This window comes from Strongylocentrotus purpuratus, unplaced genomic scaffold (assembly GCF_000002235.5).
Source record: "Strongylocentrotus purpuratus isolate Spur 01 unplaced genomic scaffold, Spur_5.0 spur5_scaffold_20, whole genome shotgun sequence".
Classification (NCBI taxonomy): Eukaryota; Metazoa; Echinodermata; class Echinoidea; order Camarodonta; family Strongylocentrotidae; genus Strongylocentrotus; species Strongylocentrotus purpuratus.
The window spans coordinates 8,907,643-8,922,706 of NW_022145606.1; the positions used below are offsets into that span (position 1 = coordinate 8,907,643).

The 15,064-nt window shown below is 34.6% G+C and overlaps 1 protein-coding gene across 1 annotated transcript; it reads left to right on the forward strand.

Moving 5' to 3' along the window:
- The first annotated feature begins 4,157 nt into the window (after positions 1-4,157).
- Positions 4,158-6,245, forward strand: LOC578906 (ceramide-1-phosphate transfer protein). The gene is made up of 2 exons (XM_779044.5): positions 4,158-4,560; positions 5,302-6,245. Exons 1-2 carry the CDS (start codon positions 4,445-4,447, stop codon positions 5,816-5,818), a joined length of 633 nt encoding a protein of 210 aa, XP_784137.3. The 5' UTR covers positions 4,158-4,444; the 3' UTR covers positions 5,819-6,245.
- The last annotated feature ends 8,819 nt before the right edge of the window (positions 6,246-15,064 follow it).

The following is a 15,064-nucleotide window of genomic DNA, read 5'->3' on the forward strand; positions in this document are numbered from 1 at the left end:
AGATTTTTACTTTTTTAGGGACTTCTTGATCATTTTGAAGCGCAATTTTTTTAGGGCTTCAATATTACACCATATCACAGACACTGGTAACACTTAGGGCCGTGTATCTCAGATTTAACATTGTTAAACGATCCCTTTAATGTTGCTTAATAATGATTTTTTTTTTTTTTTTTTTTAAATCTCTGATTTTTTTAAGCTGACTGAAATTGAACATTTTGAAATTGCTGTAATGATTGACCGATATAAAAGCAGCCAGTTGCAAATAAAAAAAAAAAACACTATGAAATGTGAATAAGCTATGCTTAGCCTATTTGAAATTCCAACTGATTTTTTTTTTCTTTAAAATATCTTTTGCTATCCGTTTGTAGCAGGCACTTAATACGAGCACGAAATTTATTTGTAAGCCCTATATTATAGCTAAGATAAATCTGACAAGAAAGCTTGAGTTATAATGACGGCAAAATGATCAATGCGTTCCAGATAATTCTTTCGATGACGGTCTCAAAGCGGACATTCAAGAAACATATAACTATATATCAATGGAAAGCTTATGACCTCAGGAATTTGGAAAAAAATACTTGAGATTTTATCAAATACTTACTTAAGTCGTAAAAAAGAAGAATAATGTGTCGTCATGTAGCATGTCCCCAAAACATCAACAGAAGCTTGTAAACACTACAAGGAGTCTATGGCTTTTGCTGTATAAGTTTGTTGCATGTTTTGATTGTTTTCCATGTATGTTCTTCGGAGATAAAGATAAACTAAAAAATAAAATAAAAAGGGATAGTGTTGCTTATTACATAAAACAGACGTAAGAAATTATTCAGATGAAAGAAATCAATGAAAATTAACACAGTATGTAACTAATATAAGGGAGTTTACAGATAGCACAAGTCATGGTACAAATGACCCCAAATATCCACAGATCTTTTACACATGGAGAAGTTCCACTTTGAGCATCTTAGAATAATAACTGCCAAAGTCCTAGATGTGCTTCATGAATACCTTTTGTTTGACCTCTTGAAAAGAATACTTCCACCTGCGTATCATAGAATGTACCGTTGGAGCATAAATGAATGATGTTACATAACTTTCATGAGCGCATGGGTTTTACCATTTTGGTACAAATAACCTTTATCTGCCCATGCGCAGATTGTATCTGTAAACTCCCTTATTGCGATCACTATTGCCGGAAATCATTCGTGCTCAAAATTAATCACACTTCCCAACAAAAAATCAAATCAAATCAAACATCACTTAGTTTTTGTTTCGTTTATTGGTCAGACGTGGAGGCTTCTTGAAACCAAATCACAACATTCTTTGTTGTAGATGTTACCTATTTTAGCCCCTTTTCGATGGAAATTACTCCTAACATGACGTCTTCCCCACCGGGTTCCGACTGCGCCGATCTCTGCCGTTCAATCTGGTATAGCAAGTTCGTAATTCGCGATGATATAACGTCGGTGGAATTGATATGCCCACTCACGATCAAAATATAGTCGACATGTATTTTGAATTCAGAAATTACAATAATTTGAAAACTGGTGCCGAGATTAAATTTTAAATGTCTGATTGTAGTCACTTATGTATTTTTAGGGAAAAGGTATGACACGTTTCACTTTCTATGAACCATGAGCTTTCATTTGACAGTCATGCATGCAATGTATATTTCAATCAATAATTTATCTATTTCAATCAAAAATTGCCTCAATAGGGTAAAGTGCATTCGGAAGACATCAAACGAACAGAGAAAGTTTAATAGAAAGCCCCAAAGTGCTGGCTCGAGCAATTGGCTTGCTTGCAATTTTAGTAAAAGGGTTTTGCTATTTAGGGCATACAAAAAAGAAATAAGAAAGAAAGTAAATAAAGAAAGATAACAAAAAGAATGAAAGAAGAAAGAAAGAAAGAATAAGAATAAAAAGGAAGGAAATTAAATCGGAGATTTTAGAAAAATACATAGAACACCAAGCCTACGGTATTTTCTTTTTTTTCTCACATTTCTTATACACGTTGAAACTAAAGGCCTATATTAAAAAATATATACACTTTTATTTGTACATTTTAGTTTGTAAGGATTTAATATTTGTTATTTCATCAGTTTAATTTCGGCCTTTTAATTTTACTTTTGTTTTTATTTCTATTTCATATCTTTTTATTGATTTATTAATCTATTGATTTAATATTTACTTATCTATTTTTCATTTATTCATGTATTTTTTCATTTATCCAGATCTTTGTTTTATCAATGTATACATTTTGTTAAATGCATTTAATTAACATTTATATATTTATTTGTTTACTTATTTATGTACTTATCTATTTATTTATTCATACATGTATCTATAATATTAATATGTGTTCATGCACATAAACAATTCAGTTTGTCCCTTACACAAGTTTTTATTAAAGAATCCGACGTTGGTATAAGTTGTTGTCATTGTTGTTGTGTTTATTATATCCATCGATTTTGATGATCAAAGATTGGCCAGGCTTTGATGTGAGAGGGCGTCTTGCTCTTTCTTCTGCAGCTCTACGTTTCAGTGATTATTATTCTTGCCCATGCAGTCAGTGTGAGATAAAGACTTACACCTTGACCCAAGCCTTGACCTTTGTTATTGACGTAGTGCAAGGTTATGGTGGATTAATCTTTGTACTCGTTACTCATTATTTGTTAGTTAGAACTGGTTGGAACTAATATTTTTGCAGTTTTGGTGTCAATCTATAAAGTTAATGATAAATAATGTGTATTATATTTATTAGTATGCGCATTTATTCGGCTGCCATAATTTTATTCAGACTTTGTGGCCCGAATTCACAAAGCAAGGTTTGAGCTCAGACCAAGGTTTGACCTTAAACCTCCTTTTGTTTCGCCAAACCTCCTTTTGTTATTTACAAACCTGGTTTGTAAATAACAAAGGGAGGTTTGGCGAAACAAAAGGAGGTTTGAGCTCAAACCTTGGTCTGAGCTCAAACCTTGCTTTGTGAATTCGGGCCTGTATGTCCACAAACATGCTATAATAAACATATTTTTAAATCCCCCCCCCCTTCATTTTGTCTTTATAATCTTTGTATCTTCCAGTACCTTTTATAAAGGCTTAAATGATTGAGCAGTTTTCTTCTTTAGTCCAAGTAGTTTTTTTAAGGTTAGGATTCGTCAAACTGATGAAGTCTGCCGATTCCTCTGTCTTTCATACTTAGGACATGATAACTTAAAATGTCTCTAAGAAGAAAAGAATTATTCTTAACTCTATTTTCAATATATTTTCACTCTCCAGATACATCATGCAGTGATCACTCGATTTTTGTAGAGAGTATTGAGTAGGCTTAATTGTTACCAAGACAGAATTGTTGTAAGATACTTTCATCCTTCCGACACTATCATACACGTATATTTTACATCTCGTTGTATGTTATAGAAATATCTGCCTTTCTCGGCAGTTTCCCATAATTTCTGCCACGCACTTTAAAAAAAATAATAATCATCCATTTCGCTGTTTTTATTGACAAAAATGTCTATATTGTTTTTTTAAGCCGCTTATTTTGAGCTAGAGCATCTACTCCTTATCGTCTAGCTGCTATAGTCTAGGCCACAATGTGCTGGAACCCATTCTATATATTATTTTGTATACAATGTAGGCTACACCAGGGGTGGATCCAGCCGGCGGCAAGGGAGGGCCCAGAGAGGGGGGCCCACGTGAGAAAATATTTAGCGGCGAATAAGCGGGGGGGGGGGGGGGGGGGAGGGGTAGGGAGCACTCATATTTGTTAAACTCAACACCCCCTCCCCCCCCCCCTCCTTCATTGAGCACCAAAAGAAAACAAAAAGTAACTTTTTTTTTGGGGGGGGGTGGCAAGGGAGGGGGCCCGTTTTCTTTTTTCTTCACAAAAAAAGGCAACATTTACCTGTTTTTGTCAGGGGAGCCCCCCCCCCCCCCCCCCCCCACCACCACCCTCCCGGGATCCGCCACTGCATGGGCAACACTCATGCATGATCACACACTTTACAAAACAGCAACAACAAAAGTGCGCAACCGCCAGGAAAAACGAAACAACAACAAGCTTCACCGACAACAATAAAACAACAACAACAAGAAACAAACAACACAAACACAGCGGCAGATTCCCAATGGCAATGGGAATATTTAATTAAAAATGTACACAAGTTAATGAACAACGACTCCCCTTTATAAATCAAGGTGGGTCTGGCAATAGCTATGCCAACGCAACGGAAAAACCCTGAACGGATCGATTTTAATTCGTCATCAATGAATATGTGGAAAGAAACCACCCCCTCAGATTAGCGTCGTTTAGCGATGACGCACATTATTGCTCATAAATAAAAAACTGCGCACGCCGACTACATACCCGGCATGTACATTGTATCAAGAAGTTACTATTGTGACAACTAACTGTATCTGAAAACTGTTCGAAAACGCAAAGCAACATGGCCCCAGACGGATTCGATTTGGAGAAAATCCGGAGTGAATTTACGGCAGCCCTTCACGAAGATGGAACGATAGATCTTGAACACTACCTCAGAGGGCATTCTGAGATTACAAGGTAAGATTTAGACCGTAACCTTGTTGTTCAAACTCTGACTCTGATTCTAACTGTTGGTCATGCATTGCAATGATTGCATGCCCCGACTCGCCTCGACGGCAGTAGCGATCCAGGAAGTATTCGTAGGGCGTGCACTCGTGTAGTCCCGTGTGTTGGTAATAATGTTTGGGGGACACACTTCGAGAAAAAAGTCTAAGTCTAATACTAAGAGTCTAGGACAATTATGTATTCTTTATCATTAATTATGTGGGCCTATCTAGATTTGATGTATTTGCCTGTAATTTGTATGTCATTCCCCGATTTAATAATACCAGGGAAGAATATAAAGGGAGAATTGAGAAGAAGGCAGTCGCCTAAAATAAATTTTAAAAGCTCACTCACCTGCTCACAAGATGATTATATTTGGATAAAATCAAAATGAAGGAGAATGAGAAGTTGAAACTTGAAGAAGAATGAGGAGACGGGGAAGAAGAAGAAGAAGAAGAAGAAGAAGAAGAAGAAGAAGAAGAAGAAGAAGAAGAAAAGAAGAATAAGGAGAAGTAAAACAAAGAGAAGAAGATCAAGGAGGAAAAAGGAAGGAACATCAAGGAAGGAAGGACGAGAAGAAGACTAAAGTACATGTAGGAAGGAGTCCGAAGGATGCAGAACTTCAAAAAGAAGTACATGTACAGGAAACAAGAAGAATGAGATTAAGAAGGACAAGCAAATACTTATTCTCTTTTTTCCATTTTCCTTCTGTAGATTGCTATCGCTTCTGGGCACTGTATTCGGATTCGTGGCTAATGACATGAAACATAAAAACAACATTATCCATGATCACCGCACAGACCATCCTGAGGAATTCACCACCGTCCAGACCATGATCGACTTCGAGATGCGCGAGAACCTGACAGCGCGGAAGAACGACAAGGGTCGCGATAGCGGCTCCCGGACGTTTCTCCGGCTCCACCGAGCGTTGGAATTCTTCGTCGTCCTCCTCACGCGACTCACTCCCGCTAAAGAGACGGATCCGACGTCGACTCTCTGTTCGAAAACGTACGGGGAGACTCTTGGGAAGTACCATCCGTGGTTCGTGCGGCAGATGGCGTACCTCGCGATCAAGACGCTACCGAACAAAAGACAGCTCATTCAACGATATTGTTTGCAGGATATGGACAAAGCTAAGGAGTTGGTCGTATCAGCCGAAGAAGCCATGCAAGCCATCTGGGACAGAACGCAGGATATTATGGATGAGCATAATTTACTCAATTTACCCTAACCTTATCATAGCCACATATTGAATTCATGTATTTTATCATATTATGTAGCCACTGGATTTCAATATGAAGAATTAAATATATTATGTAATTAAGGAATATTTCATGAGTTTTTGGCGGTCTTTGACATTTTTTTCAAAGGTTTTTATTTTATTACAAGTACTCTAGATTAATTAACCTTTTCACCTTTTCATCACCCGGATCTGCAAATGCCATTCAGTTTGCATTTGAGGTTCAGCGTGTGTCGGTCATTTGCAAGCGAAATGAAGGATGAAGGGGGCGTGGTGGGTCGAAACTTTAGGGGGGTGATTGAACCATATGTATGTATCCTACTGCAATTGCTTTCTGAATCATGATGGCTGGCAAATGACCAACACTAAATTCATAGTTGAACCATACAATACATGCACATTTTAAGTCTGGGGGGGGGGGGGGGGGGTTCACAAAACTTGTCATCAGTGACAAATGACAGTTTATGTTATAAGTTACTGAAATCCCTGCTTCTGATTGGTATTTGGTTATCAGCAGATTTATCACTGAATTTTGTCATTTGTCATTGGAAAAAATCTTTGTGAAATGCCCCCAGAATATTCATGCATACATGTACATGTAGCTGTGTTTCTTTAGCATTGTTATTCCAGATTTTATGAACATTTTTATATTTGATTGCACAAAGACAATTCAACGGTAGAGGCTACTTTTTTTTAGACCTACATGTATATGTACATGTATTTGTTGTTTCAGTTTATGTCCCACATGTAATTCAATCATATTTATACTGTACATTGACATCACCATTAGTTTGAAGAAAAAAAAATTCATTGTCTTTTAAATGGCACCTTTTATTAGCCACAAACAGATATTGTTTTTTTTTTCTCTTACTCGGTATCTACATTTTCTGTGATTGTAGTTCAAAACAAAGTACAGTACACAAGGTTAATAGCAAGGGAGACTGATAGCAGGTTTGTAAGACTTGTTGGTCTAGTGAGATGTCCTTGTGTAGGAAACCTATTGAGGAATTATCTAATTCATGTTACTGCTGAAGAAGACTGTTATTGTTATTGAATTGTACCAAAATACCAAAGTCCAATATATTAATTAGTTCTTTCTTCAAAATTAGTAGAACAATTACCTGTTTCAGTATGCTTTCACTAAGTGCTTCAAGCTTCTATATGAACAAATGTATGTCATAGCTGAAGCTGTGATTGGCAGTACAATGATATTGTAGAATTTTCAAAAAAATATCACAAATCAGAAGAAATGAAAAGGCAGAGAGAGGTACTATGACGCTTCAATGTTTTATTCCAAACATGAGCCGAGAATCTCTCCCTTATTTCGCAGAAATCAAGATTCTGCCTATTTTAGTGGTTTTCCCACAAATTCTTTGAAATTATGGACCAGGGAATTCTACTGTGAAGCTGGTTTAGATACATGTAAAAAATATTGAAAAACACTAATTGTTGTACATGTACCCAAATTTGTTTTATTGTAACAACAAAATTTAAAGAGAAGATGTGAAGGTCTTTAGAAGCAACTTGCATTGTATGCACAAAACATTTGAATTACCAATATATACAAATCCAAAGATGTTTTTGTTTTCACTGATTATAAGCATTTAAAAGAATTATGTGTACTTTATCAATATCTATCACTTTCTTTCATGAAACCTGATACATTGAAAATGAAATTGTGCGTTGCCTGTTAAAGGAGTAACACCGGTACTGATTTCTAAGGCAGTTCAATGGATCATTGTCACTGCTGACGGTTGAATAATGCTGCTGAATAGAGATTGAATAGAGGTTGAATAGAGGTTGTTTTTACTTTATAGTGCAATTATGTATAGAGGCTTTCAATAAATAATTGTGTTCTTGTAGCGGTGAGGTGTTATTCCTATCATGATTCTGTATAATATGTGTTTTAAAGATGGAAGCGGGTCATAGGACTGTAGTGAAAGATTGAAGGGACACGCCCACAGGTGCAGATTAGATTTTTATGAAAAGTTTGAATTATGAAGTATGAATATTTTGTCGTGAGCAGACTCTGCGAAGCATGGGTATAGCTATCCTTGCATTTGCTTGCCAGTATTTGAACATTTTGCCAATTATTTTATTACTTATTTTATTTTATTATCAGAATTTCATTGATTTTTCTTGAATTTTATTATCACATCATGTACAGGTAATATATACATGTATGTAGTTTACTTTTCTGTTCTTTTAAAAATGTATGTATAATTGTTTTTCTTCTCTTTTTTTGGTTTTGAAATAATGGTATACATGTATATAGGATATTTCATTATTTGCTCTCGTTTATTTTACATACACTTGGTATTTACTTGTAGATTGCTTATTATACTGCCTTTTTTTGTAGGAAATCTATTAAAGTTGACTCTTTTAAATGCTATTGGATAAAGGTAAGACAATTTGAAAGAGTTTGGGATTGGAGAGAGGGATCATTTAAAAACAATCTCTCCTCAGATGAAGCAAATGAAGGACTTTCAAACTTTGAATAATTAAAATTTGTGACGATTTTAAACCTGATGCTTCCCAGAGATGTAGTGTAGACTTGGTAAACAGTTTGTACTCTATTTTCAAACTGCTTTACATTTGAGTCTTGACGTACTCGAGTCCATTTGGATGACAGAATGTCCTTTGGCAAGACATTAAGCTATTTTTGCCTCCCTCCACCCAGGGGAGTTTCACAAAGATTCCAAGTCGAACTTAACTCTTAAGTTGGACTTAAATATTATGGAGAGCCATTTGTAGCCTTACAAACAAAAAAAAAATTAAAATGCAAAAATTCAAGTATTTTAGACTTTTCATAAGTTCCACATCAAGAACATGACATCTCCCAAGATAATAGAAAATATGAATGATTTCAATCAACATTTTATGCCTTTTAAAATATCTTTTACAAAATATTTTCAAGGATGATAATGGCCTTCCATAATTGTTTAGTCCAACTTAGAGATAAGTTCAAATTAGGATCTTTGTGAAACACCCCCAGAACTTTGAGTGAGTTGTCGCAACTGTCTGTAATATCATCACTATTATATAGTGAAAACTAATAATACATGTATATTGTGTGTGATAGTGCTAATTCAGAGCGTCAAGTTTTGAAACTGTGAATGTACCGTTTCTGTGAATGTTGATACTGCAAGTTAATGTTTTACTTCACCAGTTTATTGCCATGATAATTATAAAATATTTAATAAAATGATGATCATAAACCAATATCGTAAAACTAGAAATGTGAAAACTCGTAATTTTGTGAAGCTGTTAAAGACTGCAGATTTGGACAATTAGACTTTCATCAATTGCACAGTACTAGTAGCTAAGCTACGTGTTGTAGCAACACACAAAGACATGTTAATAGTAAGTGGTTTGTTAATTATCCTAATGATTTTGTTCTAACTTTTAGAACACAATTTTCAAAAATGATCATTTTTATGTTCTGGACAAGTCTTTTCACGCCCCTGTTTTCGCTAAGAAGGAGGAAGAGTTGAAGGAGAGAGAAAAGGGGGAGGGGATGGGGAGAGGAGGAGGGAGACAGAGACAAAAATAGATATAGAGAGGGAGAGTCAGGTGTATCATGGATGTAATGTTTTGATTTTATTAATTTACGGCGGGAAACTTGTTATCAACGCTTCACGCAACTGCCTTAATACTACATACCCGGTACTTCTTTCACATGGGCCTGGGTTACAGGTTGGATTACTCAATTGAAATTTTTAAATTTTGCTGGTTGAGTTTTTTTTTTTTTTTTTTTTTTTTAAATTTGTATTTATGTATTGTAATCCTTTTTAGAGGGGGGGGGGGGCTGAGTTGAGGTGTGTTTTGCCCATTAAATATTTCTTACATTTTTAAACATATATATATGTTTAACAGTACATAGATTTGTTGTATGTTTATGTGACAATATACATTGTATTTGTGAAATTGTATGAAGAAATTCCTTGTTATTGTTTGAAAGACCAATTACAGTCATACCTTGTCTTAGTGGACACCTTTATACTGCTGAACTTTGGAACAAACTACCTTTACGTGTCAAAAACTGTCTGGATTGTCGGCCAATTCAAAACTTGTCTCAAGACACATTAATTCAAAATCACTTTTGATGACTAACTTACTCCCATTGATGTATATTTCATATGTATTGTAATTTAGAGGTTTTTATGTAATTTTTAAATTTTTATTTGTTCAATATATGTATTTTTGTTGTATTTTGTTTGTTAGAGCGCTTATTAGACTTTGGTGGAAAGCACTTTATTAGCAACGTTGTTATTACCAGTATTATTATTATTATTAAATTCCTTTTGTCTACCACTAGTGGCCCCCTCTGTTTCCCTTGTATAACAGAGATGGTCTTTATAGACAGGTTTCACTGTACTGAAAATGAAATCAAGAGAAAACAAAATTGAGAATATCATGATTGTTGTGATGATCATAGATGTCCCTTGATGATTTAAAATGAAGTACACTGTACATGTAATTCTGTTTTATTGATTGAGAAATTATCAATTAGTATGATTACAGTCTACATGTAACTTTGACTTGATGACCATCTTTATACAATGGCTAATGTGTCAGTATACATGTATGTGTAATACATGTACACCTAACAGTCAGTATGTATTTCTATTAGGGTATAATGGTATTTATAGGGAGGTTTCACTGTACTGAAAATGAAATTGAGAGAAACAAAATTAAGAATATCATGATCGTTTATGATCTTGGAAGACTGGAATGTCTCATGATTAGAAAGGAAGTACATGTGATATATAATTCTTTTATATTGATAGAGAAATGATTGATTACAGTCAAACCTTGTCTAAGTGGCCACCTGTCTTAAAGGTACTATGTCCCTTTTGCAGCCAACCTCAAATTCTGTACAACTTTGCAGGAATTATAAATATGTCATGTATGTCCTATCTGTGAAATTTAAACGTTAACAGTGTCCTCATATTCAAATTATGCAAGGAACTCGTTTACTTGCTAGACTTCACTGTCAGACACTATTGAGTGACTGACTGGCTTTTTTTCTTCTTTGGTAATAACGTACATGAAAAGAGTTGTAAAGGGTACATGAGCATTTGTCTACATCAATAACCCACTTCTTGTGATGGCCAAGATTAAACTGATTGAATCTTTGCGCAGCATAAAACGTATGACCATTCGGTACAATTGTCTGAAAATCAAGACTATTACTTTTGGGCTCTATAGCCCTAAAGTCAATTTGACAACTAATAGTCATTATTTTCCCACTTGAAGACATTTTTAAGCTCCACGTTTTTTAGGGAAGTAAATAAGTATCTTTCAAATGCAGTTGGAATTTAACTTTTTCATTTTTTGGCCTGCAAATGGGACATAGTACCTTTAAGGCTAGTATGTCAGTATAATACATGCAACTAACAGTGAGTATGTATTTCTATTACAACTGTAGGCTTGAATGATCTTTATTGACAGGTTTCACTGTACTGAATAATAAAACTAAGAGAAATGAAAAGAAAATAATGTTATGAAATGATCTGAGATGTCTTTAATATCGCCTGTTCTGGGTCCTGTTTCATAAAACTCATTATCAAAAACAAGTTAACCTGTTATAATCTACTGAAATCATGGCATTTGATTGGTTGAGAGCAAATTTGTCTGAGAAATTTAGCATTTGATATTGAGATTTGAGAACAAGTTTTATGAAACGGGCCCAGTACAGAGCCAGAATGGCGTTACCGGTAACTCTTTGTTTTTAACGACTGAGTTATAAACCTAGCTCCATTGTCCATACGATACCATGATTTCAATTCATGGTGCATACTTTTTTATTGCATAATTGATTGCAGACTATGACCTCTTATTTCCTGATAATAATGTCAGTAACACTTGCTGGTAGTTCTTTTACACAAACACTGTGCCAGTACTTGTAGAATGTATGTATAATCGTGTTGTTCATACTTTTTTCGTACAGCACATGTGTATGTAATAAAAAAAATGATAAATGAAAATATAATTTTTGGAGGTCATCATGTACATGTACACTGTAGGAGCACCAAGTGAAGTTGTCTAGACATTGTTGTACTGTACATTACTTTTTCATATTTTATGCAGCTAAAGCTTGTCAAGCAATCTTTGATAAAATATTTAGAAATAAAGGAGGTATTCATTGATAGATACCACACTATATATATAGAATGAGTGCGTTTGTTTCATGCCGTCTATCAGTTTTTGTTGTGTTGCCAGTTTGCATCGTAATGAAAGGAACCATACAAAACTCAAAATCACACACACCAAAAAAAAGTTAAACCAATTTTTTTGGACCAACCTAGTATGCAAAAGCTGTGATATTTACACTTTCCAAGTGAAATTTGACATAGATGTACCGATAAGCTTTGACTTATGCAGAATTGATAGTATTTCAATGCACACATACATGTAAATTACAGTTAACAATTACATGCACATGTAATTTATTCTTACCCTTACCAAGTTTTGTAATTTTTCAAGTATGTGAAAGTTGATTTTTCTGGGAATATGTTTCTTTAGAATGTCACGTATGAGTGCTTATGGTACATGTATCTAAAGTAATTCAATAAAGTCTTCTATACAACCAGTCCACCTTTCATTTCTGAGTTCTGAAAAACACCAACGAATCTAATTTACAAGGGTATGACAAATCTAGTTTATGTAACTGTATGTAACTGTAAGCTTGATGAGGTGTAAATGAACGGTGCACTATCAAACATCTGCTTTGTTTAATTATAATCTATTTACTTTTCTCACTGCAGGTAGGGTTAGAGTTTTATTTGCTTTCTTATTCATGCAATGTTTGCTTTCGTCCAATTAACACCTGCAGGGGGGTGTTTCACAAAACTTGTCATCAGTGACAAATGACAGTTTTTATCATACTGAAATCCTTGCTTCTGATTGGTTATCAGCGGATTTGTCACTGATTGTTGTCATTTGTCATTGAAGGCTTTGTGAAATGGCCCCTGTACAGGTGTAGAGTGTGTACTCTCATATTGTATGCATTATAAATAGCTTGCCAAGTAGACACTTTTATTGTTCCATTTGTATCATTTGGTTTCCTGGTACGATCAGAGTTTGATTTCTTTGTCATGCAATGTTTGCTTTCTCCAATGTACCGGTCGGTGCTCACTCCTGAATCTGTTTCTGTTTAAATCTTTCATACATTTATGGGTTTATTGTAATTCTCCTTGTAAAGGGCAAGGGTTTTATTTGCTTTCTTAGTCATGCATGTAATGTTGCCTTTCTCTATATAACGTACAGCTATACTTTTCCATAGGCTCCGCCACTATATCTCTGAAGTTCAACTGAAGGACAATTTTCTGAATAGTGTGTACCAGTATTGTATGTACAGTAAATAATTTCCAATATACACTCTTTGTAAAAGGAGATATTGTGGAAACCAATCTATCTATACAGTATATATAGTGGAGCCTCATTATAAAGAGGTCTGATATAAACTGTTTTGCTGGTCCCAGCTCTTTTATATTCTTCCTTTTTCCTACTACCCTGATGTAACAAGATACCTAATATAACAAGGACCTCTTTACATTAAACAGTCAAGCTTCCACTTCATTATGTACAGCTATACAGGTGTGTATACCATGTGCATTCATATTGTGCAGCACTGGACAAATTTAGCATGTGCGATGCTGCATCCAAAAAGCAATAGCTGGGGGGCGTTTCACTAAACTTGTCATCAGTGACAAATGACAGCTTTTGTTATAAGCTACTGAAATCCTTGCTTCTGATTGGTATCAGCAGATTTGTCACTGATTTTTGTCATTTGTCATTGAAAAAAGGCTTCATGAAACATGCCCCTGGTCCTAATGACCATCTGAACAAAATTATCTGTTGTTACCTGGAGCGGCTTGTATTTGTAGTTCATGTTATCATATATTAATACAAAAATTGTAATATAAATATAAAAACATTCGTCATTGAAAAAAGGCTTTGTGAAACAGGCCCCTGGTCCGTGTCTGATCATCTGAACAAAATTTTCTATTGTTACCTGAAGCGGCTAGTGTTTGTAGTGGCACAATATCATACCAATACAAAAATTTAAAGAAATGACTCAAATCAAAGTGACGGGAATATACTGTAAGTGCTATTTATTAAAAAAGACGCACCTAAATTAGAACATCATTAGTATTATTGATCGACAGGTTGAAAAGACAAGGGAGAGATAGAAAGGAGAAAAAGAAGAGAGAAAGAAAAAGAAAAAGAGAGAAAGAGAAAGAAAGAAGGAGAACAAGAAGAGAGAAGAATGAGGAAAAAAAAGAAGAGAGATAGAGAGAAGAAGAAGAGCGAGATAGAAAGAAGGAGAACAAGAAGAAGAGAGAGAGAAAAGAAAAAGAAGAAGAGAGATAGAAGAAGAGATAGAGAGAAGGAGAAGAGAGAGAGAGAGATAGTACGTAGAAAAAGTAGAGAGAGACAGAGAAGAACAAGAAGAAAGAGATAGTGAGAGAGAGGGATGGAAAGAGGAAAATGGGAGAGAGAGAAAGAGATTGGATTGAAATTGATCACAATAATTAATGTCATCATCAAGCAAGTGACTGCAAATCAAAACAAAGAAAATCAAATGTTGCAAGTTTGTATTTTTTATTGATTTAAATCAACCTTTCATGAACACAAACCGTATCCTCTGCAGTTTATCCATTATTGTACACATTACAAAAACACTAACAAAATAACTCTCTTAATTAAAGCTAACATACGGAAGAATTGTATGCACAGAGCTATAATAAACACATTGTAGCTTTAAGTCGTTACTTTAAATCGTTACTTCTTTAAAAATCTCCTAGCTCACATCTCACAAAAGTTTCTTTCTCAAATCGCAAGTGCCCAAATATATACATGCTTTTCAACTTTACAAAATACACAGTTTACACGTACAAAATAGAGCGTTATTTTCTACATGAAGAAACGCAAAGTCAACATGATGAATTAAAACATAATTCAAAGAAACACGTTCACACAGTGCTACTAGCTGTTACATAATCAATAGTTTAAAGAGTATCAAAAAGACTGGCTATGTTTAAAAAAAAACATTATCCTGATTATATTTTGTTATGTTTTATCCCCACACATATAATTCCCCTCTTTGAATTTACAATTGAAAATCTGGCTAAGTTTTAAACAGAGAACGTAATTACAAAAAGTATATACATGTAACATCTTTTATATTTTCTGTTATAGTAAAACCTGAAACTAATTGACTTGTTCGTA

Excerpts from the sequence above, each read along its gene's own strand:
- LOC578906 (XM_779044.5), top strand. The coding sequence starts at position 4,445 with ATGGCCCCAGACGGATTCGATTTGGAGAAAATCCGGAGTGAATTTACG. Across the intron at positions 4,561-5,301 it reads GGGCATTCTGAGATTACAAG|ATTGCTATCGCTTCTGGGCA; the intron begins GTAAGATTTAGA and ends TTCCTTCTGTAG.